The sequence below is a fragment of the Oncorhynchus gorbuscha genome, linkage group LG05, assembly GCF_021184085.1.
Source record: "Oncorhynchus gorbuscha isolate QuinsamMale2020 ecotype Even-year linkage group LG05, OgorEven_v1.0, whole genome shotgun sequence".
Lineage (NCBI taxonomy): Eukaryota > Metazoa > Chordata > Actinopteri > Salmoniformes > Salmonidae > Oncorhynchus > Oncorhynchus gorbuscha.
This window is the reverse complement of record NC_060177.1, coordinates 71,002,843-71,023,193: the sequence shown is the minus strand read 5'-3', so window position 1 is coordinate 71,023,193 and position 20,351 is coordinate 71,002,843. Positions and strand designations below refer to the sequence as shown.

Here is a 20,351-nt window from a genome sequence, read left to right as displayed (position 1 = left end):
CTTAGAAAGGGTCATGGGGCAAGCAAACCCATAGCCGAGGCTGTGGAAACATACCGATCTACATGGGAGTTGTGAAAAGGAGGACCGGAAGAACTCTGCCAAGGCTGTTTGACACCGGCACGTCCGCCACCGAAACGACCAAATCCGGTCCGGACGTGGGAGAAGTCATCACCCACACAACAGGGTCGGTGCTATAAATGCCAGTCTCTGGACCATTACGCCCCACAATGTCCCAGAAAGGACAAGTCCATAGCCACCAAGTCATTGCTGCCCGTCCCCACGCATCCCAGTCTGAGATGGGCAGGATCACCTCTGTTGGTTAGCAGAAATATCCCCAGTCCCAGAGATTCCGGTTTGAATAGAAGGACGAGACGTGGTAGCCATTCTCGATTCTGAAAGTATGGTTACGATCGTGGAGGAGCAGATGGTGACCACAGCAACACTGCTACCAGACAAAGTAGCTGTGTCCTGTATCCATGGAGACACCCACTATTACCCACCATGAGTCTGTCCATTCTCACCCCGAAAGGAAGGTGTACAGTCAGGGTGGGGAAGGTACCCCAGCTGAAGGTGCCATTATTGATTGGGAGAGACTGTCCCCTATATAAGGAGCTTCAGCAGATGACGTTATGCACCGGACAAAGGGGATCAGGTCTCTCTATCACACGCCAACAGCCGGGCTATCGCAGCGGGGCAGGAAAGCAGAGAAAGAAAAAAACCAAGTCCAAGCCTGAGGTGGTAGCCCTACAAGGAAACGTAGCCTCGGCCTCGTCCTCTGGAGCAGAGGAAGAATACAGACCCAACGTCTCCGACAGCTATTCCAGGAAACCTCAGATGAAGACACCTGCGAAAGGTTTTATACGACGGAGGAAGGAAGGAGCAACCAGAGGCTAAGGGCTATATTTGAAGCCCCATCAGAGGAGGGAACATGGAAGAGATTCCCCTCGGACACCACCGACAGGGATGGGGAACAACCACCCCACCCCTCTACCGAGGTCTACCTGCCCCAAGAATTTTAGGGACAGTTCGGCACCTCTCAGCATAGAGACCCAGACCTACGGCATGTCATGAGGAAATGTTGACGGATCAGGTGAGCCCTCTTTTCCCTACTATGCATTCAGGGAGGGTATCTTGCATTGGGTTGTGCAATGAAGGGGGGGTAAACAGGAATTACTAATGGTGCCTAGACCATACAGGGATACTGTCATCCCATTCCCACGTCCTAGGAGGACACTTGGCACAGGGCGAAACGATCGACAGAATCATGCAGAGGTTCTATTGGCCCCGTGTCACCCTAGATGTGGCCAGGTATTGTAGGACGTGTGATCAATGTCAGCGTACGGCCACACCTGCACAGTCCTTTGATTCCTCTCCCCATTATAGAGACCCCCTTCGAACGCATAGCTATGGATCTCGTGGGACCCCTCTCGAAATCCGCCAGATACGAGTACATCCTGGTTGTCGTAGATTACGCTACTAAGTTCCCAGAGGCCATACCCCTTTGCAACATGTCATCAATGGGAATCGCCAAGAAATTGTTCATGCTGTTCTCCCGGGTGGGCCTTCCCAGACGATCCTAACTGACCAGGGAACCCCATTCATTTTTTTCTTTTTTCTTTTACCTTTATTTAACCAGGCAAGTCAGTTAAGAACACATTCTTATTTTCAATGACGGCCTAGGAATAGTGGGTTAACTGCCTGTTCAGGGGCAGAACGACAGATTTGTACCATGTCAGCTCGGGGGTTTGAACTTGCAACCTTCCGGTTACTAGTACAACACTCTAACCACTAGGATACCCTGCCGCCCCGCCTCATGTCCCGATTGATGAAGGACATGTGTCGGTTATACTAGGTTCAACAGATACGCGCAAGCATATTCCACCCGCAGACAGACAGTTTGTGCGAACGCATGAACAAAACTATTAAAATCATGTTGAGAAGAGTGGTGTCCAGAGATGGGAATAACTGGGACATGCTTCTGCCCCACTTAATGTTTGCCCTGCGAGAAGTACCCCAGGCGTCCACTGGGTTCTCCCCATTCTAATTGCTCTACGGCCGGCCATGTCGAGGGATCATCGACTTAGCCAAGGAGACCTGGGATGCCCAACCATGCCCATTCCGGTCGACGATAGAACATGTTACCCTGATGAGGGACCGCCTGTCGGCAGTCTGACCCATAGTAAATTAACATATGGAGAAGGCGCAACAGACTCAAGGCCGAGCCTACGATAAGTCAGCAACACCCAGGGAGTTCACCATGGGAGAGAAAGTGCTGGTACTCGTGCCCATGGCCGAACACCGCTTGATGGCGCAGTGGGTTGGGCCCTACGAGATAACAGAAAGGGTCTCATCGGTCAATTACCTCATCAAGCAACCTGACAGGAGGAAGAAGTTCCAACTCTATCATATCAACCTGCTGAAGTACCATGGAAGAGAGGAGGGTGTGGCTTTGATGGACATGGAGGACAAGGAAAAAGAGGAGGCCCTGCTACAGGTGCGCCATGACCGAATTCCCCTGCCGGAGCAGTCTAGACGGCTAGACAAGCTGATTATGCAATTCGGGCAGGGTATTCTCTCCCTTCCCAGGACAAACAGATGTTCTGGTTCACCATATCCACACTGACCCCGGCAAGAAGGTGCATATCCGGCCTTACAGGATTCCTGAGGACCGCCAAGTCATCACTAAGAATGAGGTGAGGGAGATGCTGAGGATGAGGGTGATCGAGCCATCTACGAGTGAGTGGTCCAGTCCCATAGTCCTGGTCCCCAAACCTGACGGTAGTATGAGGCTCTGCAACGACTTTAGAGGTGTAAACGCCATCTCTACTTTCGATGCGTATCCCATGCCCTGCGTGGATGAACTCTTGGAGCGTTTAGGAAAGGCCAAGTTCATCACCGCCCTGGATTTGATGAAAGGATATTGGCAAGTGCCAGTGGCTCTGGAGGACCGCCCAAAGACTGCCTTCACCACATGGGAGGGGCTTTTTCAGTATGTGAGAATGCCCTTCGGATTGCATGGTGCTGCGGCAACTTTCCAACACCTCATGGACGATGTGGTCATTCACAGCGAGGACTGGTATAGCCACCTCCTGTGTCTGCCGGCGGTGCTCGTGAGCCTGGAGGCTACAGGGCTGACGGCAAATCCAAACAAATGCTGCCTGGGTCTGTCCAAAACGGAATACCTGGGATACACCGTGGGGAACGGAAAAATACCAGGGCAAGACTAGGACAATTCGGGATTGGCCTCAGCCCCAGACGAAGTGGGTCGTCCGAGCCTTCTTGGGGATAACGGGATATTATCGCGGTTTCATCTCTGGATATGCAACCATTGCCACCCCTCTCACAAGCCAAGAAAAACCTGCCAAACCGTGTAGCGTGGGAGGACAAGACGGAAGACGCCTTCCAGTTGCTAAAAGATAGCCTGTCCTCTGATCACGTCCTGCAGGCTCCTGGTTTCTTCCATGAGTTCATTGTGCAGGTAGACGCCTCAGATACGGGGCTCAGGCCGTCCTAGCTCAGGGTGAAGGCAAAGCAGAGAGGCCTATTCTCTTCATAAGTAGGAAGCTCATTGATCGGGAACAGAGATATGCTACCGTAGAGAAAGAGGCCCTAGCCATTAAGTGGGCCCTCGCTTATCTCCGGTACTACCTCGTTACTGACAATCCTCCCCTCACGTGGATGTCCGGTAAGACAAAAAAATAACAACAGAATAGTCCGATTGGTTCTTGCTTTACCATTCTCTTTCCATGTTATCCACAGGGCCGGATCGAGGAACGGGAATGCGGACGCGCTGTCCCAACGCGACCAAGACGGCGCGTCTGGCGCCCGGCCCTCCAGTCCGGTCCTGAGGGGGGAGGTATGTGGAAGGACCACCAGAGGGCAGGCTTGTCCCACGGATAGTAGCCCAGCCTGGCATGTGAGTCAAGGTGATCAGAGGCAATGAAGCACAGCTGACGGTACTAATGACCTATTCTCTTTCCCCTACAAGAGAGAGGAGGGAACCAGCAGAGAGGAGCTGGAGAAAGAAAAGTGTGTTTGCTTCTCCAAAGGAGAGGATATACCTTTCGGAAGGAAGAAGAAGAGGACACATGACCTCTTGGGAATGGCCACCACGGATCCGGACCACCACCCAAAGAAGGTTGTCCACGAACAGATCGTTAAGGCGGTGACACACCTATGATTTATGTTGTAGTGTAAAGATACTCAACTTGTGTTCCTTATTCTTGTAAAGATGATTTGTGTTTTCCTTGGTTGATCATCTGATTGTGTTGGAGTGTTTGAGAAGAAAAAAATACCTCAATAGAGAACTTCGTTCAATTAAGAAAACCTGCTCCTGACTCTTTTATTACACCTTTCCGCTTTAGAGCAACCTCAAAGTACAATATTTGCAGCACACACTAAGTGGATTGCACCTATGTTGTTATCTAGCTCACATGTTTCAGCTAGTACAGTACCAATGTCTTCATCATAATCAGTAGAGGTAAGAAAATATATGGCTAAACACTGGTCGCCTTTCACTGTGAATAAATTAATACTCCATTTATTTTCAATGCATTCTTCTGCAATAGGTGGGTAAATGCTTGTAAAAAATAAAAGAGGTGTTGTAAACTGTGTTTGTGGGTTTACCCTCTACTACACCACTGATTAGAACATCCCCTCCCTTGTTTTTTTATCAATCCTGGAAGGAGCAGCTTCGCATGAATCTTGATTCAGGAGTTAACAACACACAGCTGACAGGAACAACTCCTGGGTCACATATACTGGAAGCAATGACTTGACCCAGGAGTCGTCACTGTCAGTCGTGTGCTGTTTACTCCTGTTGGTAATGCCAAGCTACTCTTTCCTGGATGTGTTTATTTTATTAAACCTTTAATTTGTAAGATGAGTGCCATGACCCCCATGGGCAATATCTGTGATGTAACGATATCTAAATATTTTCAGGACACGTAAATCTCTCTCTGCAAAATTATGTGCTTTTATCACAAAATGAACAATCATTCTGGAAATTTCAGCTTAGCCACCCTATTATATGTGACGATATCCAAGGGATGCACCCAGGGGGGCTGTAGGTAGCCCAGCAGCTAAGGAGTTGGACCTGTAGGCGAAAGGTCACCAGTTGGAGAATTGTTTTATTTTTTATTGTCACATACACCGGGAGCTGGAATAAGGGGGGAACTGATCTGGTAACTGTTCAGTTCCTGACAAGTCCCTTCCGTTGGGCCCTTGAGCAACATGTGCTCCATCCAGGGGTGCTGCACTACGTGTGTTTGTGCTAACTGGGAGAGTTGTGTTGTAAGCGCAGAAGACACATTTCTGTTGTTCTCTGTAACATGGACAATAAAGTTGTATTATATGGCTCCTGGTCTGGAGCCAGTGCCATGTTAGGCCTACAGTGTGTTCTCTATCAAGATAAGCTCAAAACATGTGCTCTTAGGTTAACACTTAGGGGGTTGGGTACTGTGCTTGTAAACATACACATTTGTGTTGTACAATGGATAAATAAGAAATATTTCAGTGTTACTGATAACTTTTAGTTATGTAATGAAAAGGAACTTTAATTTGGAAAATTCCTTCTGAATGATATTGAAAAATGTGTTATGAAGGTTATGAATCATACTGCAATACTCCTGAAGGTGTTATGATTGGTTTCATAAAGGTGTTGTGAATGTCTTATGAATAACCCCTCAAAGTAAAGTGTGATGTAGATGTCAGTGGGGGATTTGCTGAATGTTTTACTTAGACTAATAATACAAGTGAACAAAAAAAAACAGCCTCATGACTTTCGCTCAATGTTCTATCCTGTATGTTTCTGTTTCAGGATGAGAACATAATGAACTCCATGCAGCTTTTTGAGAACGTGCTCTAGACCCCAGCAGAACGTTCTACGCTATTCCCCCAGCATCCGATCCTGTACTTCTGTCTATACACAATTTCTGTCCAATCCCAAGACACACACACACACAAACTACATCTAGTGCAGTATGTATAGGATTAGCTAATCCACAGATATGTACATGTGTAGAAACTAGTTTCTTTACTGCTGCACTAGTCTCAACCTGCCACTGCTTCTGGACTAAAGAGAACACTAGAGAAAGAGAAGAGAGCTAGTGGGACCTCTGCTACTTTAAAGATTCTCAGCGTCCCAGAAAAAAAGGAAAAAGGACCAAACTGCTCAACACTGCTGATCCTATGAGCTTCTAGTACTCTTCCTCCTCATTGGACCCAAAAGACAAATGACCAATCAAATGATGGAGAGTGTGAGAGTGGAAATAGAGGAGAAAAACCCATCACGATGTTGCTGGCCTCCAGATAAGGATACTGTAGCTATGGCACTTATACATTCTGTACACACACATACTATCTGTCTGCACATAAACATACCACACACACACACACACACACACACACACACACACACACACACACACACACACACACACACACACACACACACACACACACACACACACACACACACACACACACACACACACACACACACACACACACACACAATCTCCCCACACTCACAAATGCTGTACAAAACACACACGCACACACACACCCTTCCCACCCAGCAGAGGCTTGCCAGGAAAGGATATATGTGGACACACTGACACACTTCTCTGAAGAGTGTTTGAGAGAGTTGATGTAGCCTACAGAAAGCTGGACTGATCCTGAGCAGGGGCACCGGCACCAAACACCACAGGGACACTAAAAAGAAAAGAACTGGAGCATGTTTGTCAGATGTGATGTGTGATTTGCTTGCACTAAGAATTGTTCATATTGTACAATATGCACCAGAAGAGAATGCATTGATTGTAAATGTAGATAGTCACTGTAGACCACTAAAGAAAAACTCAGTGTGTATGTAGATATGTATAGACAGTAATATATAATAATAGCATCCTAAAGCCAGGTGTCAAGCTCTCACCTGTACTCCACTATGGGTTACAGGTGTTAAAGTTAAGGCCAGACCAAATCTGTGTGGATGTTTTCTTACCACTTACAAAACACTCATTCATATAATTCTAGCCTAACATGTTTAATAGAAGAATTATTGGATCATTTGATCCTACAGGTATCTTGTTTAATTCCAAGTCAATTCTGGAGTGTAAAGGTACCCCTACGGTCGGTGGGTTCTATACCTACTGGTTGCGTCTGGTCATAGTTCTAAGTGACACAGGGAGGTTCGCTGGTTCTGCTCTGTCACCAACGGACCTGCGAGTCAGAATAAGCTTTAGATGTACAGTATGTCAGTGCCACCTTATAATATGTGTAATAATAATAAGACGGATATACTAAGATGTATATGTGTTGTAAACTAAAGCCATCCTCAGAGGAATACAGAGTATACAACTAGGGCTTAGTCCCTCTTCTTAATCCCTCATCAGAGTTTTGTTTTGTTAATGACCCAACTGGCACCCTAATCCCTTTCAAAAGTAGTGCACTATAAAGGGAATAGGGTGTCATGGCCCTGGTCAAATGTAGAGCACTATAAAGGGAATAGGGTGCCATTTGGGACCTCTATGATGTCATCATCTGAGGTATGAGCACTGGCCACTAGTGATGACATCACTATACTTACCTATCCTAAACCATGATAAGGTATGTGTTTGTTGTTGTTGTTGTACTACATATATATACAGTAGTGAATACAGGAACAGTGTTCCTGTGGCATAAAGTATCATTACATTTTCTCATTGAAACCAGGGACAATTCTGAGACAGCCAAATTATACCAAAATCCTGATATGGTAATACCACCATTTGTACCTGTAACATGTTGACAGCTCAGACTGCAGAAAGCACAGCCCTATACCCAGCCCAACCTCATACCCCCATACTTAAGCCCTAACTATAGCCCCTATCCCAAGGCCCTATACTGTACCCAGTGGACCTGTTCTAGGAAATCACATGTTGTCTCAGAAGTAGAGTGTTGTAACAGAGGTTTTCTCTGTCTCTCCCATAACAACATAACTCATGTGACCTAGCCTAGAACAGATTAGGTATGTCCGTGTGTGTGTGGCATGAATGAATGAAACAGACTAGAGACCAGACCATGGAACTAAAGCATACACAGACAGCATGGCCTGGCCTAGAGCGCTCTCTCTCTTTCTCACTCACACACACATAAAGTCATGCAGTAAAACTGAAGGAAACTGTGGTTATTGCCCCAGTCCACATTTCAACAGTAGGAGGATTGCACAATATTACAGTGCTTCTGATGTCCATAATATAATCTGGAGACATAGTTTTTTAGCAGGCCTACATTAAAGCAGTATTGTGTTTCTCCCCCCTCCTGGTCTTGTTTTAGGTGACCTATTTGGCCAACCTGGAACCATGTTTAGACGTAACATAGTAAACTTAAATCCGCGACACTCCAGTTACTATGATATGTTACATTTCGTATGGTATGTATTAATTTGTGGAATTCCATCATCCATTTCATGATATGTTATGATATGCTATTTGGGGCGGCAGGGTAGCCTAGTGGTTAAAGCGTTGGACTAGGTTGCAAGTTCAAATCCCCGAGCTGACAAGGTACAAATCTCTCGTTCTGCCCCTGAACAGGCAGTTAACCCACTGTTCCTAGGCTGTCATTGAAAATAACTATTTGTTTTTAACTGACTTTCCTAGTTAAATAAAGGTTTAAAAAAAAATATATATATATATATATATATATATATATATATATATATATATATATATATATTATGAATTGCAATCTGAAATGTATAGGCTACAAATTGCAAGACAGGTCACTCTGGAGTCAATGTTAACATAATGTGCAATTTATCCTATTAAACACCAAAAATGTGTTTCAAGTCTCATCTTAGGCAGGCCTCATGCTGAAAAAGAAAGGACATTCTTGCCTACTTCACCCACTAATATTTTATTTTCTTTTGCAAAAAAACTGTGTAGTTCCAGTAGTTAGCAACACCACTACATGGTAAAAAGATATTATGTCATAAGGTGCACCAATTTGTAAGTCGCTCTGGATAAGAGCGTCTGCTAAATGACTTAAATGTAAATGTAAATATTAACCTGTCAAAACACTACCAAGATTTTATTTTATTCAACTACCACCACGCTACAGCAAAATGCAATTAAACTAGGCCTACTAGTTTTAGGCCTAGTTAACATGTAGTTAACTAATCCCAATCACTGCTGTTTGGGCCGCATGTTCATGATTGTGGCGCTTGCATCCTGACGCATGGTGATATTGCTATTTGGGATCCTTGGGACGTCCCCAGCGAATAGGTAATGTTGCTGCGATATGCCTAGAAGACCACTAGATGGCACTATAGAACGTCGCAAATGTACACAGACCAAGGGATAAAGTGGAAGACGCCATTTTTTTCATAACAATGATGAGTTTAGCGAAACGGAGAGTACCGAGAGAGAAGGGAGGAGAGAAAGGAAGGGAAGGAGGAGGAGAATGAGTAGACTAGGTTTATAGAATAAGCGTCCCCTATGAACACAAGGAATGACAGTCCTGCTTGCATCACAGGTACAAACGCCTCCGATTGGTTGAAGCACAGTTCTGAAGGAGAAGACAGAGGAAGGACTTCAAGGGCCTGAGCATGCGCTATTGTGTCTCCAGTCCGTACATATGTAAGACAAAATCCTTCTGTAGCTATAGACATTGCTGTCTGACATCCACTGTCGTGGTAGACTACAAGAATAGGTATTTTCTACTAAGAACTGGACCTACACACATCTAGAGCTCCTTTCGGTTTCATTTTAAGGTTCTTTTCGGGTTTAGCTTTGGCTGTAGCCTATCCAACCCTAACCTCACCGAAACGGGGACTCTAACCCTGACGGGAATCGAGTCCTGTCGGTTCTCCTTCCCCAGGGCAGGTGAGTCTTTACCCGGGGAACCGGCTGTTTACTGTTCACTAGGTTATTAAACCGTATTTGCATCATTCTCGTGATTAGGTATAAGACGCGTTAGCTAGTGTGGCACATGATTTCCCATACTCGGTCTTGCTCTACACAGCTGATTCAAATAACCAACTTATTAAGCGTTGATTATTTGAAACGGCTGTGTAGTACTAGGGCAAAACCCAAAATGTGCCCCAGGACCGAGTTTGGGAAACCCTGGCGTAGTATACAAAGGGAGACCATCCAAGAATGGACCAATAGAAAACGGGTAAGGATCATGTCTATAGCGATGCATGCGCCTAATCAGACGGCCTCATAATTTAATAAGAGATACGCAGTGGAAAAGTAGGATGCCTTGCTTTCTATTTATTAACCTAGACTCTATTTGACCTAGATAGTTTGTCTATGTATTGATATGTTGGCTACTTGTGACATTTGTTTTATTGATGTAGTTCTGTTCTTGAGCTGTTAATGTTATATTTTGTGTGGACCCCAGGAAGAGTAGCTGCAGCTTTCGCAACAGCTAATGGGGATCCTAATAAAATACCTATGACTCTCTCCCTCTCCTTTATCTTATAACAAGTGTGTGAAGCAGTGAAGGCTCAACTGATTAAAACGCACTGTTTTGCAATGGTACACAGTGGCCTCAACAGCACCCTCTATGGGCAAAGGGATACCTAGTCAGTTGCACAACTGAATGCATTCAACTGAAATGTGCCTTCCGCATTTAACCCAACACCTCTGAATCAGAGAAGTGCAGGGGGGCTACCTCAATCGACGTCCGGGAAGCAGTTGATGGGGGTTAACTGCCTTGCTCAGGGGCAGAATTGTTCCTCCTTGCCAGCTCCGTGATTTGAATCAGCGCTCTTAAAGGCTAGGCTACCTGCTGGAATGGGAGTGGTTCCCATACTGGGAAGGGAAACTTTCTAAGGAACTCAGTCCGGCTTTCAATTTACTCCTGAAAGTTGTAATAGTTGATTGTACAAGGTGCAATTTCGTTAATTGGGTAGTGCATCAGCATTCTTCCTCTTGTCATTGCAGATCTTAGAGCTATTTGTAACTTGTCAGAAATCTCCAGATCAACAAGCCCATGTCAGCAAAAACAATTTGGCTAGTTTTTTTCACCCATTGATTATGTTGTAATGTTTGGCATTCAAATATCACATGAACACACAAGATATGGCAACATTTGTAGAATAGAAGGACATTAGCTTTAAAATGGCATAACAAAAAGTATCCATCCCATGCAGTGGTGATTTTAACATGTAAATCTTGGTGGGGCAAACTGAATAGATATATATATATAAATTGATGCATGCAAGTAATGCCACAAAACAATATATTAATTGCACTATAACGGCAACAAACGGTGCCCACAAACTGTTAAGGCCTACATCATGCGTTCCCAACAGCAGAGCTTTCTTTTCAGCACGGTGGAGTGAATCCTTACCACTGCTACACCTGGCAATCAGTGGAGCCTTGTCTGGCAGCGACACAATTCATTCAGCCTCATTTACTGCCTTTAAAAAAACATAGCTGATATGGCTGACTTGCTTAAATATATGTGGTTTCTACTGACAATTAAGATGTACAAACTATGGCATAAGGGGACGACAAGCGCATAAGAGGCCATCCGTAATTTGGATTAGACTAGTGGTGCACCGATATGAAATTTTTGGCCGATATACAATATTTTCCTTGCCCCAAAAAAACGATACCAATAACTGATATTTAAAATTTTAGCTGCCTATTAAGCATTCTAGTTCAGTTAAATAGTTAACACACACATGGACGCAGCAATCTAAGTCACTGCATCTCAGTGCAAGAGATGTCACTACAGTCCCTGGTTCGAATCCAGGCTGTATCACATCTGGCCGTGATTGGGAGTCCCATAGGGCTGCGCATAATTGGTCCGGGGTAGGCAGTCATTGTAAATAAGAATTTGTAATTTACTGACTTGCCTAGTTAAATAAAGGTTACACACACACCACACTGACCAAAAAAAGTTATTTTGTCATTTATGTATGTCTCCATTACCAGTAAAACATAGTCAAAACCTATTCCTTAAAAAAAAAAATATTTAACCAGGTAAGCTAGTTGAGAACAAGTTCTCATTTACAACTGCAAACTGGCTAAGATAAAGCAAAGCACTGTGACACAAACAACAATACAGAGTTACACATGGTATAAACAAGCGTACAATCAATAGCACAATAGAAAGGGAGAAAGTCTATATACAGTGTGTGCAAATGGCATGAGGTAGGCAATGAATAGGCCATAGTAGTGAAGTAATTACAATTTAGCAGATTAACACTGGAGTGTTAAATGAGCAGATCATGATGTGCAAGTACAGATACTGGTGTGCAAAAGAAAGTAACCAAAAACAATATGGGGATGAGGTAGGTAGATTGGGTGGGCTATTTACAGATGGACTATGTACAGCTGCAGCGATCGTTTAGCTGCTCAGATGGCTGATGTTTAAAGTTAGTGAGGGAAATATAAGTCTCCAGCTTCAGTGAATTTTAAAAAATATTTTATTTTTAAAAATTTTGTTAAATTTAATTTAATTATTTTTTTTGCAATTCGTTCCAGTCTCTGGCAGCAGAGAACTGGAAGGAAAGGCAGCCAAAAGAGCTGTTGGCTTTGGGGATGACCAGTGAGATATACCTGCTGGAGCATGTGCTACGGGTGGGTGTTGTTATCATGACCAGTGAGCTGAGATAAGGCGGAGCTTTACCTAGCATAGACTTATAGATCACCTGGAGTCAGTGGGTCTGGCGACAAATATGTAGCAGGGGCCAGCCGACTACCGATCCTCGACTTCGGCGACGTCATCTACAAAATAGCTTCCAATACCCTACTCAGCAAACTGGATGCAGTTTATCACAGTGCCATCCGTTTTGTTACCAAAGTCCCTTGGGACCACTGGGACCTGTATTTGGAATTTTCGTCTGCGTTGTTGTCACCGCTCTTTCCTGTGGATTTCTGAACATAACGCAACAAACAGGTATTTTGGATATAAAAATCATCTTTATGGAACAAACGGAACATTTGTTGTGTAACTGGGAGTCTCGTGAGTCAACATCTGAAGATTATCAAAGGTAACCGATTTGATTTCTAATTTTCGTGACCAAGCTTCCTGATGCTAAGTGTACTTAATGTTTTGTCGTGCGATAAACTTACACAAACGCTTGGATTGCTTTCGCTGAAAAGCATAATTTCAAAATCTGACTCGACAGGTGGATTAACAAAAGGTTAAACTGTGTTTTCCTATATTGCACTTGTGATTTCATGAATATTAATATTTATTGAATGTAGCGCTATGCTATTCAGCGGTTGTTGATGACACTTATCCCGATATCGGGATTGCAACCATAACAAGTTAAGTGTCCAAAGAAGGGCCAGATGTATACAGAATAGTGTCGTCTGTGTAGAGGTGGATCAAAGAATCACCTGCAGCAAGAGCGACATCATTGATATATACAGAGAAAAGAGTCAGCCCGAGAATTGAACCCTGTGGTACCCCCATAGAGACTGCCAGAGGTCCAGCTATTTTTTTATTAAATAGTCGGACAGGAATAATCTAGATCTAAATTGTCCGAATGGACAAGTAAAGAAAGTCACACACATTATTAAAATGTATTAATGTAAACCAAAAAAGCCTACATGTCAAAGTGTAGGTGATATGCATGTTGGCTAGTTATGTCCAAACCAATGCTGAGCGACTTAATTACATAACTACAGGCTAAACGCCAGTCATGTTTGACAAATGTAATGAAGGATAGTTAACATTAACATCTAAATGCTTGATTTTTGTCAACATAGAGGTTGACTCGAGGCACGGTTTGTTTACACAAGAAATTTACACAAGAACAGAAAGTGTAGGACCATGCCTGTTGCGCACCGCACATCACACACCTTCAGTCTGAGCAGAGGCAGTCAGCATATATATTTTTATGACTGGATGCCCCCTTTTATTTTCAGCCCAGGAGAGAATTATTTTATAAAATTATTTTTTGGGTTGTAATTGTAATGTTGGAGTATTTTATTGGCCCCCAAGGCTGCGTTTACACAGGCAGCCGAATTTTAATATTTCACTAATTGGTCTTTTGACCAATCAGATGTGAAAAGATCTGATGTGATTGTACAAAATACCAATTACTGGGAAAAAAATATTTGAATTGGGCTGCCTGTGTAAACCAAGGGTGGTCGGCCAGACTCCAAATGACTTGGCTTTTGGACAAGTAAAGTAAAATCTGTCTTACTTGGCAAAAAAAAGTTAATGTCAAGCCCTGGATTTCAGCAAACAAAGGCATGCAACAGAGGACAAACATGGTTACGTAGTAAGGGTTTAAGTTTAAGAAGTTTTATTCTTTTGTATCGACACAGTGACTTGAAGGAATTTGAGGTTCATTAAAAATAACTCTAGTCTACGCTCAACTCCATGGAGGAGTTGAGTTACTTGACTATAAGCAGGTAGGACTATTAATCTATCCATCAGTCACGATATAGGGATCGCATCTGATCTTAAGGACCAGCTTTATTACTCCCTGTATGGTTGTCCTGGAAACAGAGCTTGGAGGAGCAGGTTTGTATGTGTGCATGCGTCTGTGAGCCCACAAGAGGAAGGAATATTTTTGGTGTCCTCAGCAGTAATGTTCAGAGCCTATAATCTCTGGTGTGTTCTACACAATGACAGGATGCAGCAAAACCCTTGGTTTGTAGCCTAATTTGTGTAGCCTAGCCTATGTGATTTATCTAGCCTTCATTACTTTCATAATTCACACTGGTTGTTGTTTTTTTACAGAAAAGCGTGAATGTCAGCGATCATGTACCAAGTTGTTATCTACAGTGCATTGGGAAAGTATTTAGACTCCTTTTTCCACATTTTAAATAAAATAAATGTTGTCCTCATCAACCTACACACAATACCTCCTAATGATAAAGCAAAAACAGGTTTTTAGAAATCTATGCAAATGTTTAAAAGAAGGCTTCGGACCCTTTGCTAATGAGACTAAATTGCTCAGGTGCATCCTGTTTCCATTGATCATCCTTGGGATGTTTCTACAACTTGTTTGGAGTCTACCTGTGGTAAATTCAATTGATTGGACATGATTTGGAAAGGCACACACCTGTCTATACCAGAGGTCGACCGATTAATCGCTATGGCCGATTTAATTAGGGCCAAGTTTCAAGTTTTCATAATCGGTAATCTGCCTTTTTAAATGCCGATTGCATTGCAATCCACGAGGAAACAGGCTCACCACCTGTTACACGAGTGCAGCGTCAAAAGGAGTTTGGGCCGCCTGGCTCGTAGCGAACTGTGTTTCTTCCTAACAAAGACCATCATTAATTTGCCAGAATTTTACAGAATTATGACATAACTTGAAGGTTGTGTAATTGTAATATTTCAATTTAGGGTTGCCACCCATTCGACATACTGGATGGTTCCGTATTTCACTGAAAATAAACGTTTGGTTTTCGAAATGATAGTTTCCGGATTTGACCATATTAATGACCTATGGCTTGTATTTCTGTGTGTTTATTATAATTAAGTCTATAATTTGATAGAGCAGTCTGACTGAGCGGTGGTAGGCAGCAGCAGGCTCGTAAGCATTCATTCAAACCGCACTTTACCGTATTTGCGAGCAGCTCTTAGCAATGCTTGACACACAGCTCTGTTTATGACTTCAAGCCTATCAACTCCCGAGAGCACTTTTACTTTCTTCTCCAACACTTTGTTTTTGCATTATTTAAACCAAATTGAACATGTTGATTTATTTGAGACTAAATAGATTTAATGTATTACATAAAGTTAAAATAAGAGTTAATTGTTCATTCAGTATTGTTGTAAAATGTCATTACAAAAAATATATATACATAATTTTTCACAGCACTGTCTATATGTATTTGCCCCCTTCCTGATTTCTTATTTTTTTTGCACATTTGTCACATCTAAATGTTTCAGATAATCAAACAAATGTAAATATTACAAAGATAAACTGTATTTTGTGTTTACTTGGATTAAATTATTTTATTAAGGGAAAAAAGCTCTCTGAACCTTCATGGCCCTATATGAAAAAGTAATTGCCTCCTAAACCTAATAACTGGTTGTGCCATCCTCGGCAGCAACAACTGCAATCAAGCGTTTGCGATAACTGGCAATGAGTCTTTCACATCGCTCTGGAGGAATTTTGGCCCACTCTTTGCAGAATTGTTTTAATTCAGCCACATTGGAGGGTTTTCGAGCATGAACTACCTTTAAGGTCACGCCACAGCATCTCAATCGGATTCAAGTCTGGACTTTGACTAGGCCACTCCAAAACTTTTTTTAAGCCATTCAGAGGTGGCCTTGCTGGTGTGTTATGGATCATTGTCCTGCTGCAGAACCCAAGTGCGCTTCAGCTTGAAGTCACGAACTGATGGCCAGACATTCTCCTTCAGGATTTTTTGGAAGGGAGCAGAATTCATGGTTCCATCAATCACAGCAAGTTGTCCAGGTCCTGAAGCAGCAAAACAGTCCCAGACCATCTCACTACCACCACCATATTTGACTGTTGGTATGATGTTATTTTTCTGAAATTTTTTGTTACTTTTACGCCAGATGTAACGGGACGCACACCTTCCAAAAGTTCAACTTTTTTCTCGTCAGTCCACAGAGTATTTTCCCGAAACTATTGGGGATCATCAAGATGTTTTTTGCCAAAAGTGAGACGAGCCTTTGTTATTTTTGGTCAGCAGTGATTTTTGCCTTTGCATCCATGGCAGAGTGCCATTTTTGCCCAGTCTCTTTCTTATGGTTGAGTCATGAACACTGACCTTAACTGAGGCAAGTGAGGCCTGCAGTTCTTTAGATGTTGTTGTGGATTCTTTTCTGGCCTCTTGGATGAGTCGTCCCTGCGCTCTTGGGGTAATTTTGGTAGGCCGGCCACTCCTGGGAAGGTTCACCACTGTTCCAAATATTCTCCCATTTGTGGATAATGGCTCTCACCGTGGTTTGCTGGAATCCCAAAGCTTTAGAAATGGCTTTGTAACCCTTTCCATACCGATAATGTCAATTACTTTGTTTCTCATCTGTTCCTGAATTTCTTTGGATCGTGGCATGATGTCTTGCTTTTTGAGATGATTTCTTTTTTGGCCTACTTCACTTTGTCAGAGATGGTCTATTATTTTTAAGTGATTTCTTGATTCAACAGGTCTGGCAGTAATCAGGCCTGGGTGTGGCTAGTGAAACTGAACTCAGCTTTCCAAAAAATGTGACCACAGTAAATTCATGATATAACAAGGGGGGGCAATTACTTTGTCACAATCTATGAAGTTTCGGATAGCTTTTTTCCCTTAACCTGTTAAGTCGACCCTCTACTTTTTCGAACATTCTGTTGAAAATCGCGCAACATTTCAGCGCCCTGCTACTCATGCCAGGAATATAGTATATGCATATGATTAGTATGTGTGGATAGCAAACACTCTGACGTTTCTAAAACTGGTTAAATCACGGCTGTGACTTTAACAGAGCGTGAGTTTCATCGAATAGCGCAGGAAAACCTGATCACTGAAAATGGAAATAAATATCCTTCCGCTTACTTCCAGGAATTGTTCAAAGTGAACCGAATTACATGAGACCGAGGTTTCAGCGCCTACAGCTACCACACGTTGTCTAGAGTCCTGTCATTTGATTCACAATTGATTCTTGGTCTAACCGGTTCAAGGGAACTCCTTCCCTCCGTTCTCCGACAGGATGTTTTGGTCGAGCTCTCTCGGCCATGTTTTTTTCCAGACGACACTATAGAAGTTACATCGCCTCCTGATGAATTTTAGCGCTTATTAACGTGTACTAATACCTAAAGTTGCGTTACAAAAGTATTTTGAAGTGTTTTGTGAAAGTTTATCGTCGACTTTTTGAATTTTAAAAAATGACGTTACGTTATGAAAAGCTCTTTTTTTCCGTTTATCATACAGTCTACATAGAACGATATCTAGGCTATATATGGACCGATTTAATCGAAAAAAAGACCCAATAGTGATTATGGGACATCTAGGAGTGCCAACAAATAAGATGGTCAAAGGTAATGAGTGTTTTATATTTTATTGTGCGGTTTGTGTAGCGCCGAATATGCTAATTATTTTGTTTACGTCCCCTGCGGGTCTTTTGTGGTGTTACATGCTATCAGATAATAGCTTCTCATGCTTTCGCCGAAAAGCATTTTAAAAATCTGACTTGTTGCCTGGATTCACAACGAGTGTAGCTTTAATTCAATACCCTGCATGTGTATTTTAATGAACGTTTGAGTTTTAACTAATACTATTAGCATTTAGCGTAGCGCATTTGCATTTCCAGAGCTCTAGATGGGACGCCTGCGTGCCAGGTAGGAGCAAGTGGTTAAGTAATTTTTAAAAATATATATTTTTTTTAATTAACTGCATTTTGTGTTAACCCAAGTAATCTTTGTGTAATATTAACATTTGTTTCATCTGAAACATTAAGTGTGACAAATGTGCAAAAAAATAAGATCTGGAAGGGGGTAAGTACTTTTTCACAGCACTGGATATATACAAATCGGCCGAATTATTATTATTATTATTATTATTTTTTGATTTATTTTGATTTATTTATTTTTTTGAATTGGTATAGGCTTTTTTTGGTACTCCGATAGTCTGTATCGACGTTGAAAAATCATAATCTGTCGACCTTTAGTCTATACATTGTCCCACAGTTGACAGTGCATGTCATAGCGAAAACCAAGCCACGAGGTTGACGGAATTGTCTTGAGAGCTCCGAGACAGGATTGTGCAGCATTGAAGGTCACCAAGAACACAGTGATCTCCATCATTCTTAAATGGAAGAAGTTTGGAATCCCCAAGACTCTTCCTAAAGCTGGCCGCCAGGCCAAACTGAGCAAGGGGAGAAGTGAGGTGACCAGAAATCCGATGGTCACTCTGACCATTTCCAGAATTCCTCTGTGGAAATGGGAGAAACTTCCAGAAGGACAACCATCTCTGCAGCACTCTACCAATCAAGGCCTTTATCATAGAGAAGCCAGATGGAAGCCACTCCTCAGTAAAAGGCTCATGACAGCCCACTTGGAGTTTGCCAAAAGGCACCTAAAGGACTCTCAGACCATGAGAAACAAGATTCTCTGGTCTGATGAAACCAAGATTGACTCTTTGGCCTGAATGCCAAGCGTCACATATGGAAGAAACCTGACACCATCCCTACGGTGAAGAATGGTGGTAGCAGCATCATGCTGTAGATGTTTTTCAGCTGCAGGGACTGGGAGACTAGTCAGGATTGAGGGAAAGATGAATGGAGTAAAGTACAGAGATCATTGATGACAACCTGCTCAGAGCACTCCATACCTCAGACTGGGGTGACGGTTCACCTTCCAACAGGACAACGACCCTAAGTACACAGCCAAGACAATGGAGTGACTTCGGGACAATTCTTTGAATGGTCTATCAAGAGCCTGGTTTTGAACCCAATTGAACATGTCTTGAGACCTGACAATGGCTGTGCAGCGACGCTCCCCATCCAACCTGACAGAGCCTGCGAGGATCTGCAGAGAAGAATGGGAGAAACTCTCCAACTACAGGTGTGCCAAGCTTGTAGTGTCATGCCCGAGAAGACTTGAGACTGTACTCGCTGCCAAAGGTGCTTCAACAAAGTACTGAGTAAAGGGTCTGAATGTTTATGTAAATGTGATGTTTCTGTGTTTTTATTTTTAATACATTTCTAAAAACATGTTTTTACTTTGTCGTTATGGGGTGTAGATTAAGGGGGAAAACTATTTTAATCCATTGTAGAAAAAGGCTGAAACATAAAATGTGGAAAAAGTCAAGGAGTCTGAATACTTTCTGAATGCACTGTAAATCATATTCTTGAACAAAATTGATAACTTAATTTTGCCACACAATCTGTTTCATAGGGACTAGGCCAATGTTCCCTAACTGGTGGCCCGCAGGGGGGATTTTATTATATATAGTGTATTTTATTTTTATTTTTTGACATGATTTGCTGGTGTTTTTAGTCTTTCATGACTTTAATTTTAGAAACATTTTCCGAAGTTGTCCCATGTATAATAGAGATTTGTGATCATATACAAATGTAAGCAAGGGTTGAAAAGATGGTTTTAGTCAGATATTATGTCTTGCTGTCAATTTGCAATCCACAAACTATTTGTAATTATGTTCCAACCCCCTGACCAGCCGCTCAAGAAACAATCGGCCCACGGTTGAATCTAGTTTATTGTCCCTGGATTAGGCTATTAAATTGAGCCTACTGTTTTTAAATAATATTACTATGTTGAGTGTGAGAGCTGGGCCACCCGGTGGGTCTCCGACTCGGATTGTGGTGTGTTTGACCACCGTAGGTAGCATGTGACTGAGATTACCCTGCTGTGCAAGGTCACACCTTGTCTGTGTGTACCTCCGAGAGAGTGTGGAGGTATAACTTAATCATTTTGTGGG

At 42.8% G+C, this 20,351-nt stretch overlaps 2 protein-coding genes across 5 annotated transcripts in view; both read left to right on the top strand.

Moving 5' to 3' along the window:
• The window catches only part of LOC124036451 (calsenilin-like), a 71,067-nt gene extending 62,557 nt beyond the window's left edge, over window positions 1–8,510 (top strand). For all 3 annotated transcript variants that reach the window (XM_046351055.1, XM_046351053.1, XM_046351056.1), the window contains one exon: window positions 5,819–8,510. In XM_046351055.1, coding sequence (XP_046207011.1) covers window positions 5,819–5,866 — 48 coding nt within the window. In that variant the 3' untranslated portion in view covers window positions 5,867–8,510. The remainder of the gene's footprint in view (window positions 1–5,818) is intronic.
• An 886-nt stretch (window positions 8,511–9,396) lies between these two features.
• Window positions 9,397–20,351, top strand: part of LOC124036449 (solute carrier family 23 member 2-like) — a 62,346-nt gene continuing 51,391 nt past the window's right edge. For both annotated transcript variants that reach the window (XM_046351052.1, XM_046351051.1), the window contains exon 1: window positions 9,397–9,863. The gene's annotated coding sequence lies outside the window, so the exon portion shown is untranslated. The remainder of the gene's footprint in view (window positions 9,864–20,351) is intronic.